The sequence below is a fragment of the Pan troglodytes genome, chromosome 3 (assembly GCF_028858775.2).
Source record: "Pan troglodytes isolate AG18354 chromosome 3, NHGRI_mPanTro3-v2.0_pri, whole genome shotgun sequence".
In the NCBI taxonomy this organism is placed as follows: Eukaryota; Metazoa; Chordata; class Mammalia; order Primates; family Hominidae; genus Pan; species Pan troglodytes.
Window position 1 is genome coordinate 57,726,007 of NC_072401.2, and position 22,632 is coordinate 57,748,638.

Below are 22,632 nucleotides of genomic sequence, written 5' to 3' on the forward strand. Positions count from 1 at the left end.
TAGGAACTTTGGTTATTAATCTAGGTGAGAAGGGGAGACCTTCGAAAGTTTTGAATAGAGGAGCTTACATTTTAAAAGGTACCACTTTTTTTTTTCCTGAAATCACTTTTAAATTAATTCTTTCCCCACTCCCCTGCCCTTTTCTCTTCCCATTGCCACTTTTGCTATCTGGACTGTTATTTTAGCTTCTTGCTTGCTTCCATCTGGCACTTAATCATCAGAGAAATATGAAAATAGTATTTTGTTCTAGTCCATCCGATCAACATTCTTTTTTATTTATTTATTTTTTGGGTCTCTGTTTCTACATGTTAAAATTCTGACCCAAGATAGTACTAATAGTCCTCCGTGGCATTGTTTTGGAGCCTCCCTGCATGAACTCTTCTCTGAATGAATAGCTTGCTTGCTGTCCACATGTGTGCCAGGAGCTTTTGTACTTACAGGGGTGTCCAGTATTTTAGCTTTCGTGGGCCACATTGGAAGAAGAATTGTCTGGGGCCACACATAAAATACACTCATACTAACGACAGCTGATGAGCTTAAAAATAATCACAAAAAATCTCATAACGTTTTAAGAAAGTTTACGAATTTGTGTTGGGCTGCATTCAAAGCTGTCCTGGGCTGCCTGTGGCCCACAGGACACAGGTTGGACAAGCTTGCTTTAGAACCTTTGCTCCACCCTGAACGGCCTCACCTCTAATTCCTTCTATTCTATCCCCACTATAGCAATACTCCCATATTTGGAAAATCACCAAAAGTCTAAAAGCTCTTCATTCCCTCATTTGTATCATTCATTCATTCATGTAATTTTTCATCAGAACTTTATTGAATACATATTTTGTGCCAGCAATTTTGATGGAGCTTAAGGCTCAAAGGTGAGCTAAGCTAGATATATGTGCCTTAGTAGCTAACAGTTCCACAGGGGAGACAGAGAACCATAAATTTCACATTCAGCTGAATACACCCTTGAAATTTGTGTTAAGGACCAGGAGAGAAAAGAACACATTATTTTCAGTTAGAATAATTGGCTAAGAGAGGATCTAATTTAGATGGGGGCACCTCATTTTTGTGAGGTGAGGGAGTAAGAAAATCATTTTAAGGAGATAACATTTAAGTTGAAGCCTGGAGAATAAAAACCAGCCAGCTTAGGGAAGTGTCGTGTGGCTCTTTAAGCAGAATGAATGGCATTGCAAAGACCTGAGGTTATAAGGACCTTGGAAATAGAAAAAGAAAAAGAAAATTGAACAAAATCCCCTGAGGTTGGGGCCTCGTGAGGACACTGAGAATGGCAAACTTGAGGATGGTGGGCAGCGCAGATGACGTGGGCCTTAAAGGCCAAAGTAATGAGTACAGTTTTAAGTGCAATGGGAAGCAATTAAAGTGTTTTAAGCAAAGGAGTGGCATGATCTTTTTGGAGGTTGAGACTTCCATCTGTTCATCAAAATCCATTTGTCTCTTCTCCCTGGGCTTACAGCCAGATTACATTTCCTGGCCCTCTTTGCAGCTGGCTGTGAGCCATGCAACTGTATCCTATCTGTGGCAGTAAGTGGAAATGGTGAATACCATGAGTAGGGCTAGCTCATAAAAATTTCCCATGTGGGCTTCCTCATACTGCTTCCTGTTTTGACTAGGCATACTGGAAGCTTATATTAAGATGATAGAGCCACTGTCAACCTGGACTCCTGGATGATTGTATGGAGTAGAAACCTTTCCTGGCCAATCCAAAACCATCCTGAGCTTTATGTGAGTGAGAAAGAAGCACCTGATGTTTTGAGCCCTTACATGCTTGCTCCACTTGCTACCAAATTCAGATTTGTCCAAATTTAATATGATAATTTTAAAGGGCAATTTTGGCTGCCACACTATGTGAATATGTAGATCATGTGGACAGTAACAGTGGCCAAAGCGAAGGTTTATTGTGATGTGGACTAGGAACATTTCAGTTGAAATAGATACTAGATAATTTCGAGTGAAAAATCAACTGTTCCTACTAACAGTTTTCTGTGTCTGGTGAGATTATGGAGGAAAAAAATTTTACTTGATTTTACTATCAACTGCCCTGTCAATTACTTTTCTGCACTTTCCATAGCATACTCATTGAATTTCAGTAGGCATGTATTTTATTTATTCAACTGGATTTAATCAAATGAGGACAAATGAACTGTCTTGCAGGATTTCTAATTTATTAGTATATTTAGTACAGTGCTTTATATAAAGTACTTACTTTTTTTTTTTGAGATGGAGTCTCCCTCTGTCGCCCAGTCTGGAGTGCAGTGGTGCGATCTCGGCTCACTGCAAGCTCCGCCTCCCGGGTTCACGCCGTTCTCCTGCCTCAGCCTCCCGAGTAGCTGGGACTACAGGCGCCTGCCACCACGCCTGGCAAATTTTTTTTTGTATTTTTAGTAGAGACAGGGTTTCACCGTGTTAGCCAGGATGGTCTTGATCTCCTGACTTCGTGATCCGCCCATCTCGGCCTCCCAAAATGCTGGGATTACAGGTGTGAGCCACTGCGCCCAGCCTATATAAGTACTTTATTTCATTAAACTTTACTTAAATTAATAAATAAAAGGGTTGACTTTCAGATTTTGGGTCCATGGAGTTATTGGATGTCACTTGATCCAACTCTTGCCTTGTCACTAATACTGACTCAGTTTGACTTAAATTTTCTTTGCTTTCTAAGTGAGATGTTTAATTGTGTTGAATTTTGTTTTACTTGTGGCTTAGTGGGGTAAAATAACATCATGTGGCCTGAAATTTGAATGTTTGCCATAGCAGGTATGGAGAAGTGTTTTCAAAAGACCCATGGGCTAATCCTCACTGCCCTCCCTATCACTTTCAAGTGACTGCAATAGCCATTGCGCATTGCTCAGAGTCGCTGACCGCTTCAGTGGCACTGTTTCTTCCCTGAGTCAGGCACTCATCTGGGAGAATCATTATGATCTTTGGAAAATCTTAAGATAGGGAGTTTCTGTAATACGAATAAACAATGATGATGTTTATAACTAAGGAAGTGTTAGTGGACTTAGGAGGATGGGCGAATAATGTAGATGTTACAGAATGCAGTGACAGCGGATTTGGGGCAAAGAAAAGACTGTAGTAAAGATGAATACTGAAACTCCCATGCTGATGCACTTCACCTTATAAACTTCCATATATTTAAACAGACCTATCTTTCCGGGATAAAGCCGGTTCACGCTTTTTGCTACCAGCAGATGGTGTTAGGGATGAGATAACATTTTATCCTTATATATTTTATTAACTTTTTATACATTTACTGTGTTTGTGCTTAGTTTGGATGTATTTTATGGACATTAATTAATGCCTGAGAACGCCAATAGCAGTGAGTGTTGAAATTACTGGTAATAGGAGATAAAATAATATGACCATAATATAGAATAGATTAAAATTAAAATTTGAAAGCATGAGGAAGATGTTGGAAATTATATTTGTAGAAGAGGTGAACCAATTAACCAATAGGAACAACTCTGAATAGGGAATAATTATGTAACTTTTGAAAAATATGTGTATTTCATAGTACATGACTAAGTATAAAGTAATTAGTCAGATAAGGAAAGAAACTCCAATTATTGGAGTATCTGGAAGATCAGCATTACTACTAAGTACCCACTAGCTCAATGCTCTTTTAAGTGAAAGCTAGAGGTTTGTTCCAGAGGGTATGGGCCAAGAATAGTAGAAGAGTTGTAGTAATGTTTTCTTGTGAGACACGGTCCCATAGGTTCCAGGGCTGTTTGTATGTGCACATCATAAAGGCAAGCGTAGAAGTGGCATATGGAGATGGCATAGCTTTTAAGAATTCCCTGTGAGGCTTACAAAGGGAAAGAAGGGAAATACTATACCCAGGTGTAGAAGTCAGAACAGAAAGGAAAAGGACAGATTTGAGTGTGACAGAAAAGCTATAGTCATAGGCATATTTGCTAAATATATATATATTTATTTATTTATATACATATATGAATATATATATATTTATATTTGCTGAAAACATATGCTCTTTGGTAAAGGACACCTCCCTTTTATTTCTGTGTTGCTTGATAGCGTAATGGCAAAGACATCAACATAGTTCGAAGGAGTAAGAAACTCCTCCCTTGTCTGTGTTACATGAGAGCCAGTGACCTCTTGTGTGAAAATACAGAATAAGTTAAAGGTCTGAGAAAAAATATGGCATCTCTAAATCTGATATATATTTCCAAAATAAGTACAATTTCCACACTAAGACATTATTTGTTTGAATTTTGTTTTCAAATAAATGTGCTTATATTTAAATTAATATTTCGTATTATTGTATGATGTTTAAAGTAGAAACACGAGCCACAACTACTTGACTGTAATGTGGACTTGATGTTTAAGAAATATCGCATTTTAGAAAAAAACATCATTTTTCTTCAGCTATAGTACTGGCTATAGCCCTGGTGTTTTCTGAATAATTAAAAGATGAAACAGAATCAGAAAACAATAAATAGAGAGATGGAAGGAATTGAAAGCAAGAATAGGCTTTTCAGTGTGAAAGGATGCAGTTTGAGGGGGATATATATATATAATATTAAAGTTATAATTTAAATCATAAAGTTAGATTAAGCTAGGACAAATATGAGTTAGTTCTTCAAATGAATAAACTTTAGAAATGGGGATTTCCACAGAAGCTTAATGAGACTATTTTAAAGAAATAACTTTACATACTGAAGGTAGCATGGAACTCATTTCTCTCATGCCACTTTGTTTGGTGGGAAGATGTAAATAAGTAAAAATGTATGTAACGTTTGGACCACTGCTCCACAATGGGTTATTTTGGGAAATTAGAGATTTTTTGAATTTATGTGTCCCATATGATTCTTACTAGATATGAAATACCAAGTAGAATATATAAATGCACTTATTTTGCAGTTTGATAAAATATATACATTGTATGATTTCCCTATTCTTATCCTATGTAAATTTTGTATTCCGTAATACCTTAATATGAATTTTTCATTTCTGTCATATGTGAATTTCTACCTTATATGAATTATTGATAGTTAATAAAACTATTTTAAGTTATGGCCAAATGTGGAAAGAAAAAGCGTTAGTTTTCACAAGTCATGTTCTTGACATTTAAAAAGATGTGCTTGTGAGCTGAAGATGATAGATATTTCTTTTTTAAATTAACACATTTTGTGCTTTCTCTAGGCTGGAATGATAAAAAGTGATAATGAAGAGTATTTCATTGAACCCTTGGAAAGAGGTAAACAGATGGAGGAAGAAAAAGGAAGGATTCATGTTGTCTACAAGAGATCAGCTGTAGAACAGGCTCCCATAGACATGTCCAAAGACTTCCACTACAGAGGTAGGCGTCTTGACAAAGCTTAATAATGAAATATAATTTTAAGACATGATGAAAACAACTCTCCCGTCAAGTAAGAGAATGTGATTGCCATGTGCTCTTGTATAATGCGGAGATAGAAAAAGAAGTTTACATTTATAAATCATGAAATGTGTCTTGCTTTTTAAAAAATACATAGAGTATATGTTACAGATATTTATTCCAGTGTGTTATATATCCCTGATATGACTTCTTTTAATACCTTTATATTAAAACTATTGGTTCTCTAGCTTATGTTAAAATTTGAAAATCTTTGTGGTTTGTATTTTACAGAAGTATCTTAATTATGAATTATCACTGTTATTTTAAACCTTTTAAAGGATGTATACTAGGATGGCAAACAGTTGCTTTTTGTTTTAAGACCAGTGTGATGGATATATTTGAAAATAATAATGCCACTTGTCTTTAAAATCTATTTTGCAAAACTTTTACTAGATGGAGGAGACAATGAATGAAATTCTTCTGTAGAATTTTATTTCAAATTAGGCTAGAACTGCTAAAGTCAAGTAAATTATGTTGCATCAAAGTTTTCTATTTTTGTTTGTTTAAATGAAACCTGAAAGTAACTTACTATTAAGGAGATATGCTTATACATTGGATATAAAATTTCCTTTGGGGAGAAAAAAAAATTTAGGAATCTATTTTTTTTTAACCAAATCTCAAGAAGTCTTTACATTTGCCAAGACAACTTTCTTAATGAAGAATAGAGTTTTCTTTTAGGGAAATGACATGGATATAAGTAAATATAAGTAATTTAGAAATAATTTGTCTTCTAGATTGCCTTTTGAGACTTGCTACCTAGTCATTAGTTTGATTTTCAGATGCTACTAACTTCCCCTAAAATTATTTATGAACAGAATAGTGCAATTTAAGATAACTTTAAAGTTAACACATCTTGAAAATTTTAAAGAAATTTCTCATTTGAAACAACAGGACTATATTAATAAATACAGTATTATGAGATGTATGCCTAGCTTAGAGAGTCACTGTAGAGGCTTTGCAGTTAGACTTGGTATGAGTAATAATAGCTCTCTCTGCACACCAAGTTGTTCTGTTACCTTAGATTAGTACTTAACCTCTCTGAGCCTCAGTTTTTTAATGAAAAAAGAAGTAATATATATTGCACAGTTGTAATAATATTAGATGTATATGCAAATTGCTGAAGGTAGTATTCAACAAAAATAGGTGCTTAATGAATGCTAGCTGTTATTTAATTGCCTGTTAATATTTAATATCTTTGCAGAAGGTTTGCATGTTAAGAGTTTTGTTAAAGTTGAAGCATTAGTCATTGTTTGTCTTCATGTGAATACTCAATTTTCATATTCTAAAAATGTTATTCTAAATCAGAAGACTGGTTATGTTAAGGAAAAGATAGTAGGTTAGAGTGATTTTTCTTGGTTGTTCCATATTACTAATATCTAAATCTTGGTTGTTCCATATTACTAATACCTAATACCTCTTTCAAAGCAATGGTTAAATATTTTTTAGGAACGCATAGGCCACGTGCTATGGAATTGTATAGGAGAACTGGAAGCCAGATCAGTTACTGTGGCTGTCCTCCCATCAGGTCCATCTGTCATAACTGTAGTTTCATCAGGCTGTACCCTATTACTACATTTCAATTCCTGAAGGTATCTATTTCTATAAATATTAGCCCTAGTACTTTTCATTAGTCTGATATTTATAAGAAGAAGAGTTTTTTTCTTGAAGTAATAAAGTTACAAGAAATATTATGTTTAATACTTATTGTATTTTTAGATGATAGAATAGGGAAATTAACAGTCAGCATATGTATATACAAAGGAATTGGATGGAATTACAGAAATTTGGAACATTGCTTTAGAAAATTATTTAAAATGTCAATTTCAATAGCATCGACATACTCAGTTTACTTAAAATTTCTTTTTAATAATGCAGACACTGAAGACTGAGTTTTTCAGTCATGAATAGAAGATTGCAATTATAGTTGAAGTAGGCCACCAACTAGAGTAATATATTTTGAGACAAGTTTCAATGGTCATGGGTCAGAGCAAAAGGAGTTCTTTTGTCACCTCTCAATTACCTTAAAACTTAAATCAAAATTGAATCATTCAGTTCTCTTAAAATGTTCCATGATAAACGTTAATATGAGCTTAATGATCTTCACCTTCTTATTTATGAAGTTCTGATTGAATTAAGTTGTGGGTGATATGAATTTACCTCCTTTTGAGAATCTTGAATTGTAACCATATATGTTAGAAGTGCAACTCTCTTGCCTAGGGGAACAAGTGATTCAGATTCAGAACTTTCAAATTCTTCCTTTAACTTCTTGGTAGCAAGATGGAGAGCCAAGTCTTCTCATAGATCAAATACCTTCCAACTGTAAATTAAGAACATATTTTTGTAATGTATTCCATTATTTTAAAATTTAAAATGGAAAAAAATTAGGTTTAGGAAGATATATTGATTTATAAATGAAAACCAAAGCACTATATAAAATAGTGCCTTTTCTGGATTAATTCAAGATTTTATTTTAGGAAACATATGAGGTCTTTCTTAATGAGTTATTTAGGAAGAGGAATAAAATCCATAAGCTAAGCCTTACATGGAATGAAATGTGTTTGAGAAGCATGGTCTCCATACATTTCTCTGACAGCAAGTCATCAGTAGGAGTTTTGATCATAAGCAAGCCATTTCTGACCCTGCAAGATTTCATCAGTAAGGCCCATGTAATATTCTGCCCTATTTTCCTAATTGTCACAGTAATTGGCTAGCTACATTTCTTGATTTGGCAGTTTAGTTCCTCAGAACTGCCATTCATTTGAGTTCTGTAGTTTGTTGCAAGTGTTATACATTAAAATCTATTAGGACCTGAACTAGATGATGGAGAGATAGAACCAAATGGGTAGAAATTGAAGGAAAACTGATGGAGTTTTGTGATGGGATAGATGTTGGAGGGCATGGGGAAAGAGAGGGAGATTGTTTAAGGAGGACTCAGAATTCTAATCTAGAAGACTAGAGAATTCTCTTTCCAGAATTCAGGTATATAAAATGAGAAACAGAAATAGGCTTGATAAAGGAGGATGATAAGTTGGTCCAAATTGAGTAGATTAAGATAGATGATCTTTTAGAACACTGAGTGAATTTTAAAAATGGTGTATTTTCATATTCATGTCCCAGAGGCAAAGTATGAATGGCCTTCTAAACATTTCTTGTGATAGGGATGGGTAGAGATTAGCTTGAGAGTGAGGTAGCAGTTATTGGCTCGTTGATGGTTAGAATGCCCCTTCTTGCCTTCTACTCTGTCATTCTCAGGTGTATCACTGAGAATCTGAAGGTATACACTGCACAGAATTGGGAGCCTATGAAAGATATTTGCTATAGATAAGGAGGACTTTATGTCTCCAGAAAACAAGATTAAAACTAGAAGCAAAACAAAAATTGTGCTTCTCCCACACTCTGGAGCCCTAAGCTATTCCGCTTGACCAAATGAAAATATCTATTTCTATTTCCTGTCACCTAAGAATATTCAGCTGAGTTTCCAACAAAAGTCACAGCTTTGAAACTGTTAAGATAATGTGTCATATGGTACGATTCAACAACACAAAAACAATCAATCAATCCCATATATAGCGGATTCTTCTTCCTTGACTCTTAATAGAAAAGTTGTATTGTTTTCACAATGTGAAACATATGAAGAGTTGTTTAAAAATATGTTTTTTTAAGTCAAAAATGCAGTGCTCTGCTTTAGAATTACTCTTTAAAGAATAAGATCTAAAGCAGTTTTACATTTGGCAATATAAATAATGGTGTCTTCTAGTGCAGAAGTGGCAAGTATTCATAACACATAGCACTGCCAGTTTCTAGCAAACGAACAGCATCCTTTTCATTACACAAAAAACATAAACTTGGCATGCTTATGACAAAGAAATTTGTCTACTTCATCATGGTAGGCATGTTTAATTTGCTTCTTTTTCAGATTTAGGGGTATGGAAATGACATTTTGAAACTCTTTAATTTGGACAAAATTATATTTGAAACTCGAATTGGTAACAATATACTTAATAAAAATTAAAGGGTCATAAATTTCACCTCTACTATTAAATCAATCATTTGTCTAAACTCATGTAAAAAAATATACCCCTGCCTATCTCATAAGAATGTTTACTCTGTCATCATTAAGGAGTTTGCTTTAGGCAGTCTACTTTTTGGGGGGAAGGTGGCTGAACTTGTATGACATCATTCAGCATTTTACATTTTTAATTTAATCCCTAGGCCCTAGGCTTCTCCCCTCAAATTACCCACTATTCATTCACCAGAAGCTTTGTGTTAAAGTAATTTTTGTAATTACATCCTACCAGTGGGAAACAAGGAATAGTGAGCCTTTATCTCCTAGCTTCCTTTCAGGATTTTCATTTTCCTGCATGAACCCAAGTGCTTGTGTTGCTGGTGTGGTTGTCATGGTGCTGTGAAGGCGTGTTTTTGTCCCAGGTGGGAAACATGTAGAAGTCAGAAATGATTTGAGAGTTGCTGCTGGTTGCCAGGGAATGAAACTATGAAACAAGAACTAGAAAAACGAGAAGATTATTTCTTATTTTATTGCTCCTAGGGACTTCCTAGGCCCAGAGCCCTTCCTTGAATCTGTAGACATGTCAGTATATACTCTAACCTGCTGTATTTGGAAGTTCTCATGACCTATGCCCTAATCAAAGAGAATCATTGGTGGGCTTTGTAACCCACACAAATATTGAACAATAGAAATTAATTTCAGCAGACATTTTTTAGTAAATGAAGTATGGAACATAATATTACTAAATTACTAAGATAGATCAAGTAGCAATCATTATTTTGGGTAAGTGTTAAATTACAAAATTTTTACACCTGCATCATCTTATTTAGCAGCCAATCATTTGTCAAGGCTATTACTATTGAACTCATGTGGAAATACTAATCATATTTATGGAATCTGTTGTCTGGTTAGTTTTGTATGTTTCACAATTGGGATATTTATAACAATTATTGACAAAATGAAGGCAATATGAACATTGAATTATTACATAAAATAAGAAGCAGAGTGAAGGTTAAAGAGCTTTCATATGTGAAACATAAAGGATAATACTTTATTTTTTTCATTAAATTGCCTTACTGAGTTTCTTCTGTCTCTGTATGAATAGGTTCAATGAAAAGAGCTTATTTAGGAGATAGATAGACCAGGATTGAAGTGTTACAAATGTAACTCCATATTTTTTTTTTCCAATAAAGAATTGAAGATGAAAAGACACAAAATGTGTTGAGACTTCGGAGCTCAGGATTACTATTTAGTTCTTTATCTTGCATTAATGGAGAAAGAGAACTGGGAGGTTTTAAATATGTTTGACTGACTGAACTGAAATTGAAGGCAGTAAACATACATCAGGGTAGAAAGCCAATTCAGATAATTTGGGCCAGATCTTGATTCTTAAATTAAGTAATTGCCTACCCAGAAAAAAGCTGTATCAATTACTGATTCATGAGGAAGCAGTTCATACCAGGAAAAAGCTTTGCTAGTATTTAAAATGTACTTGCTCTTTTTCAATGTAAAACACACTCTATTATCAAAATGTAGTGTTTGCTTTCTCGCATGTCAACTGCTTTTGCTTAGGAGGGATAGACCCTTTTTTAAGAAAAATTTTGAGTACATTTTGACTCTGCTCATGCCAAGCGTGCCTCCTTAACCACATTTTATTTTATTTTTATTTTATTTTATTTTTTATTATACTTTAAGTTCTGGGTTACATGTGCAGAACCTGCAGTTTTGTTACATAGGTATACATGTGCCCTGGTAGTTTGTTGCACCCCTCAACCCATCACCTACATTAGGTATTTCTCCCAATGTTATCCCTCCCCTAGGCCCCCACCCCCTGACAGGCCCTGGTGTGTGATGTTCCCCTCCCTGTGTCCATGTGTTGTTATTGTTCATGGTGTTTGGTTTTATGGTCTTGTGATAGTTTGCTGAGAATGATGGTTTCCAGCTTCATCCATATCCCTGCAAAGGACATGAACTCATCCTTTTTTATGGCTGCATAGTATTCCACGTTAACCACATTTTAAAGCCTGTACTTCTTTTTTTTTTTTTCCAGGTACAGTGACTTATAAACTTTCATGTTAGTAAGTGGGAAGCATTTGTGTTAGGAATCCAGACGTTTCTGGAGGTTTAATAATCTTTTGTTTCATCATTTTTATTTATAACTCAGGTGCTGAATATATTTTTAAAAGATAATTTTCTATAAATTAGATGTCATTTATTTTCCTGTCATTGTTTTATTTTCCTTGCTGGATCATCAAGCATTAACTTTAAACATAATATTTATTTATGAGAATCAATAGTATCCACTCTTGAACATGTTCATTTAGGATTTTGCCAATTGTGTGTCTGTGTGTGTGCATGAGTGTGTGTATGTGTGTGTGTGCACCTCCTACGTCTCTGTGGAGGATTCAGTTAGGTTATTCTCACTACCCTCTGTCTTCAGAGGATCTTTTTCATATGAGTCTTCTACCGGGCATCTTCCTGATATATGGGGTAAAGGTTGATGGTGTCTGTTAAAGAAAAAGAAAATGTGGGAAAAATAAATGTGGCTCTGAAATAATATTTTTATTTGAAAATTGTTTGAGTTTACATGAGTTTACTGTCAATTTAAATGTGAGAACTACACATAGGCAAAAACAAATGCTCCTTTAATGCATAATTTTGTAACAGGAGCTGAATACTTGCTTTTGTTCTTTCTAGATACTAGAAATTTTACTCTAATTTTCAACTGTAACCTGTCTGGTCTAAATATCTAAATTTAAAACTTCTCAGTGGAATTTCTTGAATTTGGGACTATATACTGGAAGCATTTGTTTCAGGAATGATTGGAGCTATTTCCCTCAATAAGATTGTATTGAGATTATCATAAACAACCAACTATATACAGCATATTCCTGTACTTTCAGCACCTTACTAAGTATATGAAAAAAATGTTTTACAAGTCTGAATGAAAAGAAGTTTTTTCATCTTTCAGAACTACTGTAACCACTTATATGCCCCCACTCTAACTTGTTCAGTGCTTTTGACCTGAGATATTTTTTATTTGAGAGCTCTGATAATATCAAACATCTTAAGTCTTTGTGGCCCTTCTTTCTTACAGGACTGTCTTTAGTTCTAAGCATTTATCACCCATTTCCTGTGGAAGGCCTTGGTTCTCTCTAGTGTGCTTTACAAATTGCTATGTATTCTTTTATTGTCAAGTCTCAGGGATACTAAAGTATTTTGCTCCCTAAGTTCAGTCCTTTTTATCAGCACTTTGGCAGGTTTTGTTTTTATGTTTTCAAGTTTCGTCAGGTTTTATTCCATGTGCTACAGGGATAAAAGCCATGTCTAAGCCCAGAGGTTCTTGTCTCACCAAAAGGTGAAACAAATAATAAAAGCAGATTTTCTTTATGTCCTGTTCTATGATACTTGTATTAATACAGTGTCCCTAAAGAGTCTTCTACTAATGGAAATTAGGGTATTAGAACCATTTTTTTAAATTTCATCATACCTAACTTTTGGATAACATATAGGGAAAGCCAGTATGGGAATATATGAAGATATACATTGTCTTTCCTCATTTAGTATGCCTGGCCTTGGCTTCTAGGTCTCATGGGAAGCCCTTGTGGACATCACTACTATGTACAGTAAATGGATCTTTCTAATTATGTTTAAAGAAGGTATTAAGTTAATCAGGCTGGGATATGTTGTTTTTGTCTCCTTTAATATCCCTTTCTCTTTGGAGACCCAACATTTGAAAAATCAGTAGAAGCGTTTGTGTGGTTCACCTTAGGTTGCTATCATCTAAGTTCTCTGCAGGGTATCATTTTGTCACTCACCAGCACCCTTCCTCTTAAATATGTGGAAGCAGTGTTCTAAAATGCTGCCAGCTCAGACTTACACATGTTATTAATGGGCATCTCTGAAACATATTGGGACTATTTTTATAGATTTGCAGTTTGAAACACATAAATTGGACAAAATTATTATAACAATCACCTAGATTCTTATTGTGGAATAAAAACCCTACTTTATTTGGATTTGTCATATTTCCTGATTATGTGGCCCCCATTATATTGAGACTCAGGACCTGAATATTGCTCAGCCCACTTGCAGTGTACATAAAAGCATCATTCGTTCCCATTTCTTCCTTTCACTACCTAATGACAACTACACTAAAGCAACTAACTCAGATAGTTTGAATTAACTTCAAGTTTTATATTTCAAATAGGAATTAAGTAAATGGGAAGCAAAGAATTTACTATAAGTAGTAGAGACTACAAAATGAACAGTCATTTTATTAATAAAAGGATTTCATTGTGGTACATATTAATTCTTTACAAATGTTCAAGGATAAAACAAAGAAAAAAAACAGGAAAAAGTAGTTCCGTTATCTTACAATGTTGAATGCATCATAGGTCTATTAAAATTTCTATATGAAATTATCCTATATTAACCATAGTATGGGTTCCTGTGGCTGGCCAAGTAGGCATTGCTGGGCTGGCTATCTTTTTTGCGTGGTATCTGCTAGCCCTGTTGGTATTTACTGCCAGCTTGACTATAGTCTGCTGTCATTAGTACAGCAAACCACCCTGAGTTATGGCTGGGACTGCTATTTGTCCAGCCTATATGATCCACTCACTCACAGCTTCTGGTATGGGACGCACATCGACACTGATTCAGCAGCCCTCTCTCACAGGCTCCCCAGGAGACTCAGACATTGCTGTTCTTGTTGCACAAGAATTGTGGGGAGTCACAGCTTCTTAGATTGTGAACAGAGTGATGTCCTAGCCGCCCATAAAGTGTTCTTCCAGAATCTCCAAAACAGAGTAGGAGAAAAGGCTTTGGCTCTTACAGTTCCTTGATGATTTGCATATTTTAGCCTCTTTAATCCAAATTAAAGAACCTCTGCCTGACCCTTGAATCTGTATGTAAAAATCCTGTATTTTAATCGTGTATGCTTAATCCTATCTCTCCCCATCTGAGACTTGGCCTTGAAGGGAACTGGGAAGAAATTACAACCATTGTCTTCCCAGTTCTGTTTATTTCCCTCATCCAGAGGCATCCTAAGACCAAAAGGGCTAGGCTTGTATTTTCCTTCTTCTAATTATATGCTTTTTCTTCACTAATCCAGACTAATGACTAAGACTTATGATAAACAGGACTTTCTCTACCCAAGAGGAAAACAAAACCAAAACAAATTTTAAAAGTTTGTGATATAGTCTCCAGGCCTACCATTAATGTACTGTGTGAGAACTAAGTATTAAGAAAATTCTTTCTTAACACAACCTAGCTTACAAATCTGTTTTTTATAAATATTACTTGAATCCAGGAGCTGAATATTGAGTCTCTTTATATTTTTTTATATTGTGTTAAGAATGCTTAACATGAGATCTATCCTTTGTTAAAAGGATAATATTCCATGTATATATATACCACATTTTCTTTATCAATTCATCTGTCAATGAACATTTAGGTTGTTTCCACATCTTGGATATTGTGAATAATGCTGAAGTGAACACCAGGTTGCAAATATTTCTTCAAGGTCCTGATTTCAGTTCTTTTGGATATATGCCCTGAAGTGAGATATCTGGATCATATGGTAGTTCTATTTTTTAATATTCTCAGGAGCCTCAACATAGTTTATTTTCTCTAGGAACTGCACTATTTATATTCACACCAACAGTGCAAGTGTTCCCTTTTCTCTACATCTCCTCAATACTTATTTTTCTTACCACAGGCATTCTAACAGGTGTTATGTAATATCTCACTTCTGTTTTGATTGCTATTTCCCTGATTAGTGATGCTGAGTATCTTTTCATATGTCTGTTGGTCTGTTTTACATTGAAGAATTGTCTATTCAAGTCCTTCACCCATTCTTTAATCGAGTTATTTTGTGTGTTTTGTGTGTGTGTGTGTGTGTGTGTTTTGTTTGCTTGTTTGTTTTGCTACTGAGTTGAAGGAGTTCTTTAGATTTTTTGGATATTATTCTCATATCAGATATATGGTTTGCAAATATTTTCTCCCATTCTATAGGTTTCCTTTTCACCCTGTTAATTTTTCCTTTGCTGTGTAGAAGCTTTTTAGTTTGATGTAGTCCTATTTGTCTATTTTGGCTTTTGTTGCCTGTGCTTTTGGGGTCATAACTAGCAAATCGTTGTGAAGATCAATATCACGAAGTTTTTTTGCTTTCTCCTAGGAGTTTTATAGTTTCAGTTCTTACATTTAAGTCTTCAATCCATCTGGGGTTGATTTTTGTTTATGGTGTAAGATGAGGGTTCAATTACATTCTTTTGCATGTGTATATTCACTTTTCCCAGTACCATTCATTGAGGAGACTCTCCTTTCCCCATTGTGTATTTTTGTGGAGGACCATTTGACCATATATGTGTGGGTTTATTTCTGGGCTGTCTGTTCTGTTCCATTAGTCTGTCTGTTTTTATGCCAATATTATATTGATTTGGTCATGGTTGCTTGGTTATAGATTTTGAAGTCCCATAGTATGATGCTTCCAGCTTTGTTCTTTGTTGTAAAGATTATTTTGGCTACCAAGGGTCCTCTGTGGTTTCACAGGAATTTTGTAATTGTTTTTTCTATGTCCGTAAAAAATGCCACTGGCATCTTAATAGGGATTGCATAGAATCTGTAGGTCATATTGGGTATTTTAAGCAGTATGGACGTTTTAACAATAACTTTTCCAACGCATGGACATGGGATGTCTTTCTATTTATTTGTTTCTTTTTTATTCTTCATGCAAGAATTCTAGTATGTAATATTCTCCATCCCTTCCCTTTTCTCTCCATTGACTCAAAGCCTCCCAGCCATTTCTGAGGGCTGATTATTAAGTAGGTTATCTACACACAAAGTCAGGGAGAAATATTTTCCAAAATTATTCCCATTGTGCAAGTTCTAATATTTATGTGGTCGACGTTGTTGTAGTTTCAAATTGTTACAGTTGCAGAAACCGTATGTGTTCAAGGGTTGCTGAAAGGACTCTTGTTAGGAGCTTTTTATTTAAAAAAATTTTTTTATCTCTAAGTTGGGATGAGGAATGATAAAATGTCAAATGCAAAATAGCAAAAAATAGTGTTAAGAATAAAATTAATGTTAGAAAAAATAAATTTTTCTGCATAACTCAAGCACACCTTACCACATGATTTTTCACTTATAACATCACAAATATAGCTTTGACATCATAAGTAACTAGGAGAACCTTGGAATTTTCAGTTTTCTGATGTCTGTATATCCAAATTTGGGATCTTAATACTACTTGACTCTTATTTTTTTTTCTATCTAATATCTGCAGATATTGAGTTTTATCCCAAATTCCACAGAATTTTATGTGTGAGTAAAAAGGAATCAAATTTTCTTCATGAATATAGAAACATTATATTTTATTTTTGATACTGTTAAAACTGCTTAGGGTTATCTATGCACATCAGAGAGTAGATAGTATTAATGTGGTCACCATGAAGCCATATACTTACTTTTGCAGATTTTTCTAACTTTTTATCCAGAGATAGAAAAGTGACAGAAGTACCATGTCCAGGCCTCACTCAGTACAAATAGAGAGATCATCTGTTTTAGTCTTCTTCAATTCTTGGCAAAAACAAAGGAAAAATTAAGACGAAACATGATGGCAGTTTCTTACGTTAGGTACCCAGTTCCAGTGACTAAAGCTTAAAGAACACTTTGACTGTGTTATACAGCAGAGAAACTAATAAACAAATGAGGATGAGAAACCATAAGTGCTCAGTGTTCAGTCCTTTGGGAATACCCCCTGGTATTTCCAGGTATAGGGACTAAAATATAAGACCTAGGTATAAGCAACTATTTCCGTAAATATATTTTGATTAATGTAAGAACACTTTGCATTGAGACACTCCCCCCACACCACCTCCCAGACCTTAATGGACATTCCTATGAAAAATATTTTATAGCCAAAGGAAGACAGTCCAACTGTGTTACATTTCTTAGAGTAAACTTTGCCAAGGATTTCTGTAAAAACAGATTCCGACATTTGAATCTGATCTCTTCAGCTAGTTTTGAGATTAGACCTTCATTCTGGGTCTTTATAATACTAAAGAAATAATGAATCTAAGCATGGACTTTTTTGATACAAGACTATCTAACATATATCTCTTTAATAATCTTTATTATTTCCTATATTACAGAAAGGAAAAAAGAGCTAACATGTTTCAGCTAATTCATGAGAAAACTAAAGCACTTATTAGAGATAAACTGAGTGTTTATATTTTATGCCTTCAAAAACTGTGAAGACAATATTAAATTACAAATGATAAATTTTAGATGAACACCTATGGTATTCTTGATACAAGGTATGTTATTGTTATCATTTATTTATCAGATGCTCAGTATATGCTCTTTCATCAAATAGTATAGCATACTTCAGTAAAGATTGGTATTAAAACCAAATCATTGTGCAATTAGCATTATAGTGAATGATCTAGAAAATATATGTTGTGTGACTTTAGAGATAACAGTGAAGGCTCAAGTGTTTTAGGGACTTCATGTGAATATTCAAAGATGCTTGGGTTTTGATTCAAGATACAATGACTGGGAGAAAGGAGGCCATTCCTGAGGAAAGAAGACAAGGAAAGAAGACAAAGTTTAGAGAACTAACTAATGGTGATAGTATGGTGAAAATATTATTATCAATAACTCTTAATCACTGAAAGTAAAAAAGCACATAGTGATATATTACCTTGATGCTGTTTTCATAATAACTAATTCAATGAGATCGATTCAGTGTCTTAGATATTATTGTTACGTAAATATTTCTTTTCTTTTGGTAGAGTTTTTTCAAAGGCTTACCATTAAATAGTTTTGTAATCTTGGTCAAGTTACTTAACCTATCAGTGCTTATGATTCCTCATCTACAAGGCAGAGAAAATAATAATGCTTACTTCAAGCATTGTTCTTTGGATTAAATCTAATATTGACTTAAAGCAATTAGCTTTAGTTTCTTAGTAAGCTGTCAATAAGTTAGCTCTGACTTTTTTTCTTAAATCACAACTACATCTTTCCTTTGTGATGGTTTTATAATCTTATAAAGAATTATCAGCCATCTTTCTTTGAGCATGTGATTTGTAGCATATTTTCTTTCTTTCTTTCTTTCTTTCACTCTTTTTTTTTTCTTTTTCTTTTTTTTTTTTTGAGACAGAGTATCTCTCTGTCGCCCAGGCTGGAGTGCAGTGGCGCGATCTCAGCCCACTGCAACCTCCACCCCCCCGGTTCAAGTGATTCTCCTACCTCAGCCTACCAAGTAGCTGGGATTACAGGAGCCTGCCACCATGCCCAGCTAATTTTTGTATTTTTAGTAGAGACGGGGTTTCACTGTGTTGGCCAGGCTGGTCTTGAACTCCAGACCTCAGGTGATCCACCTACCTCAGCCTCCCAAAGTGCTGGGATTACAGGTGTGAGCCACCGTGCCCAGCCCGTAGCATATTTTCACATAGTATCATTTACTGCTCAACCCTGGCATCATTCAGATGTTCTGTTTCATGTTTCTACTCCCAGCTTTTAGGAAACTGCTGTCCAATAGGATTTTACGTGATGATGGAAGTGTTCTAAATTAGTGCTGTCCGGTATGGTAGCCACTGGTCATATGTAGCTATTGAGATGTGACTAGTGTAACTGATGAACTGAACTTTTATTTTTATTGAATTTTAATTCATTCAAATTTATATAGTTGCATATGACTAATGGCCCCTGTATTGGACAGTGTGGGTCTAGGATTTGCACCATGGTGTGTGTACACCTAGACCCACACTGTCCAATACATATATATATGTGTATATATATATATGTCCAATATACGTATGTCCAATATATATATCCAATATATACATACATATGTCCAATACACATATATATACACATATATATACACACCATGTGTATATCTATACACACGTATATATACCCACCATGTGTATATCTATGCACACGTATATATACCCACCATGTGTATATCTATGCACACGTATATATACCCACCATGTGTATATCTATGCACACATATAGATACCCACCATGTGTATATCTATGCACACGTATATATACCCACCATGTGTATATCTATGCACACGTATATATACACACCATGTGTATATCTACGCACACGTATATATACACACCATGTGTATATCTATGCACACGTATATATACACACCATGTGTATATCTATGCACACCATGTGTATATATACACACACCATGTGTGCATATATACACACATATACATACACACCATGTGTGCATATATACACACATATACATACACACCATGTGTGCATATATACACACGTATATACACACCATGTGTGCATATATACACACGTATATACACACCATGTGTGCATATATACACACGTATATACACACCATGTGTGCATATATACACACGTATATACACACCATGTGTGCATATATACACACATATGCGTACACACCGTGCGTGTGTATATATACGCACATATGCGTACACACCGTGCGTGTGTATATATACGCACATATGCGTACACACCGTGCGTGTGTATATATACGCACATATGCGTACACACCGTGTGTGTGTATATATACGCACATATGCGTACACACCGTGTGTGTATATATACACATATATATAGCTTCTTGACAGTTTTCTAAGTTCTTCCTGAAAACTTATTTCATTTGAGTCTCCCAAGAATTATATAAAATAGGTGGAATTACCCCAATTTTTCCTTTTTGTTCAACATTGCTTACTCAGGGGTCTAGCACAGTACCTAGCCCAGGGTAGGTCTTCAATAAATATTGATTGAACAAATGAATGATGAGTGACTCTGATACTCAGAAATGTTAAGAACCTTGCTGAGAAAAATAATTTTTTCTTTTTCAGAGAAGAGTGTTGTTCTATTGCCCAGGCTGGAGTGCAGTGGCATAATCATAGCTCACTGCAACCTCAAACTCCGGGATTTAAGCAATCCTCTTACCTTAGCCTCCCCAGTAACTGGGACTACAGGTGTGCACCACCACACTCAGCTAATTTCTTTTACTTTTTTTGTAGAGATGAGGTCTCACTATGTTGCCCAGGCTGGTCTCAAACTCCAGGTCTCAAGCAATCCTCCCACCAAAGCCTCACAAAGTGCTCAGATTCTGATGGCTCACGCATGGCCAGAAAAATAACTTAAACATTTTCTCCACATTTTTAATTAGATAATAAAGTGAAAGCTTTGCAAGTACTTTTAAAACTGAACAAAAAATCTCTCAACTAAAATTTTTAGGGAAGGTGAAAAATGAAGTAGAACAACTAGTGTGACATAGAAGAAGGCCTGTACTGTCAAAGATTCTCTGTAATTTGTAGATGAAAATTACAAGAAAGGTAATCTGAAATTGCACTTATCACCTTAGATGTCTGGTTATCAAACCCAGACTGTGTAATGAAGTCTCCGGGCTGTATTCTTTTCACTGTTGGAGGGTGGGGGTTGAATGGGACTCAGGAGTGGGATGCATAGCACAGAAGAGGTAGTTTGTGGGGTCCTCCAGATTTAGGATGTAGAACTTGCTTACTTAGTCACTGGTGTCACACGTTTCTTTCTCTTTTGTTTTCATCTTATGAACTTTCATAAAGATGTGCATGAGTCTTCAAGATGATAAAAGTGTCCTTTGTCTTCATAAATATCTGGTTGAATTTGGGTCCTTTCATCCTTTGTAGATACTTTTATTTATGTATGTATGTATTTATTTATTTATTTTAGATGGAGTCTCACTCTGTCACCCAGGCTGGAGTGCAGTGGCATGATCTCAGCTCACTGCAACCTCCGCTTCCCAGGTTCAAGCAATTCTCCTGTCTCAGCCTCCCAAGTAGCTGGTATTACAGTTGTGCGTTACTATGCCCACCTATTTTAACTTATTTATTTATTTATTTATTTATTTATTTATTTATTTATTTTTTGTATTTTTAGTAGAGACGGGGTTTCTCCATGTTGGCCAGGCTGGTCTTGACCTCCTGACCTCAGGTGATCCACCTGCCTTGGCCTCCCAAAGTGCTGGGATTACAGAAGTGAGCCACCACGCCTGGCAGATACTTTTATTTTATCAACATTGTTACCACATTTCTCTAAAGAACATTTTTTGTTTTGCACCCTTTATCTGTTATAGAGCTCCCCCTCAACATGGCTCTCATCCTCAGCAATTTATATAAATAGTTTTCCGCAGAGACCTAAAAATTTCAACAGATTGTTGTTCTCAGGACTTATTTTCCTGGTCCTCTTCATGATGACACTTCATAGCAGATTGTTTCTTTAAATTTTCTTTTGTCTCCTGATAACCTCAGTGTAGGCTCCTTATCCCTTACTATCTTTGATCAGTTGTTTTGGGTCTCCTTCTTCTACAATGCAGTAGTGATTTTTTTTTTACATTAAATTGTATCCTACATAGTTTACAAGGGATGCTCTTTTTGTAGCTTCAGGTATGTTCACTGAATATCCATGGTCTTCTCTAGTATAGGTTTTGTGATCAGAAAGACATGTGTTCAAATCACAGCTCTGCAATTATCAGCTCTGTCACTTGCAGAACTTTAGGAAGCCTCTTTAGATATCACTGCCTCATCTATAAAACTAAACTTCTGTGTGTCTCAAGATGCTGCTAATGATATGGTGCCCTACACAAGATGGGCAGTCAGCTCACAGTTTCTCTCCTGTTTTCCTCTCCCCTTTTCCTGTCTTACGACAGACAAAACTATAGTGGATATACTTTTCTTTCTTTGTGTGTGTGTGTATAATAGAGTCTCACCCTGTCGCCCAGGCTGGAATGCAGTTGTGCAATCTCAGCTCACTGCAACCTCCACCTCCCTGGTTCAAGCAATTCTCCTGCCTTAGGTTCCTGAGTAGCTGGGATTACAAGCACCTGCCACGGCACCTGGCTAATTTATTGTACTTTTGGTAGAGACAGGTTTCACCATGTTGGCCAGGCTGGTCTCGAACTCATGACCTTACATGATCCACCCACTTCGGCCTCCCAAAGTGCTAGGATTACGGTGTGAGCCACTGCGCCCGGCCGATATACTTTTCTTATATTTGTCTCAGGTAAGAACGGTTAATGCCAGATTATGAAGAACCCTATTTTACAAGTTTAAAAAAATATACTCACAGAAGTTATGTACTATAATATGTATTTTAGAAAATCTGTCTTCCATTCATGTGGAATACAGAATACACTCTTGGAGTATA

At 35.3% G+C, this 22,632-nt stretch overlaps 1 protein-coding gene across 4 annotated transcripts in view; it reads left to right on the top strand.

The window, feature by feature from the left end:
• ADAMTS3 (ADAM metallopeptidase with thrombospondin type 1 motif 3) overlaps window positions 1-22,632 on the top strand; it is a 299,485-nt gene that overhangs the window by 160,242 nt on the left and 116,611 nt on the right. For all 4 annotated transcript variants that reach the window (XM_063809577.1, XM_517240.7, XM_016951603.4 and 1 more), the window contains exon 4: window positions 5,182-5,338. In XM_063809577.1, the coding sequence (XP_063665647.1) occupies window positions 5,182-5,338 (157 nt within the window). The remainder of the gene's footprint in view (window positions 1-5,181; window positions 5,339-22,632) is intronic.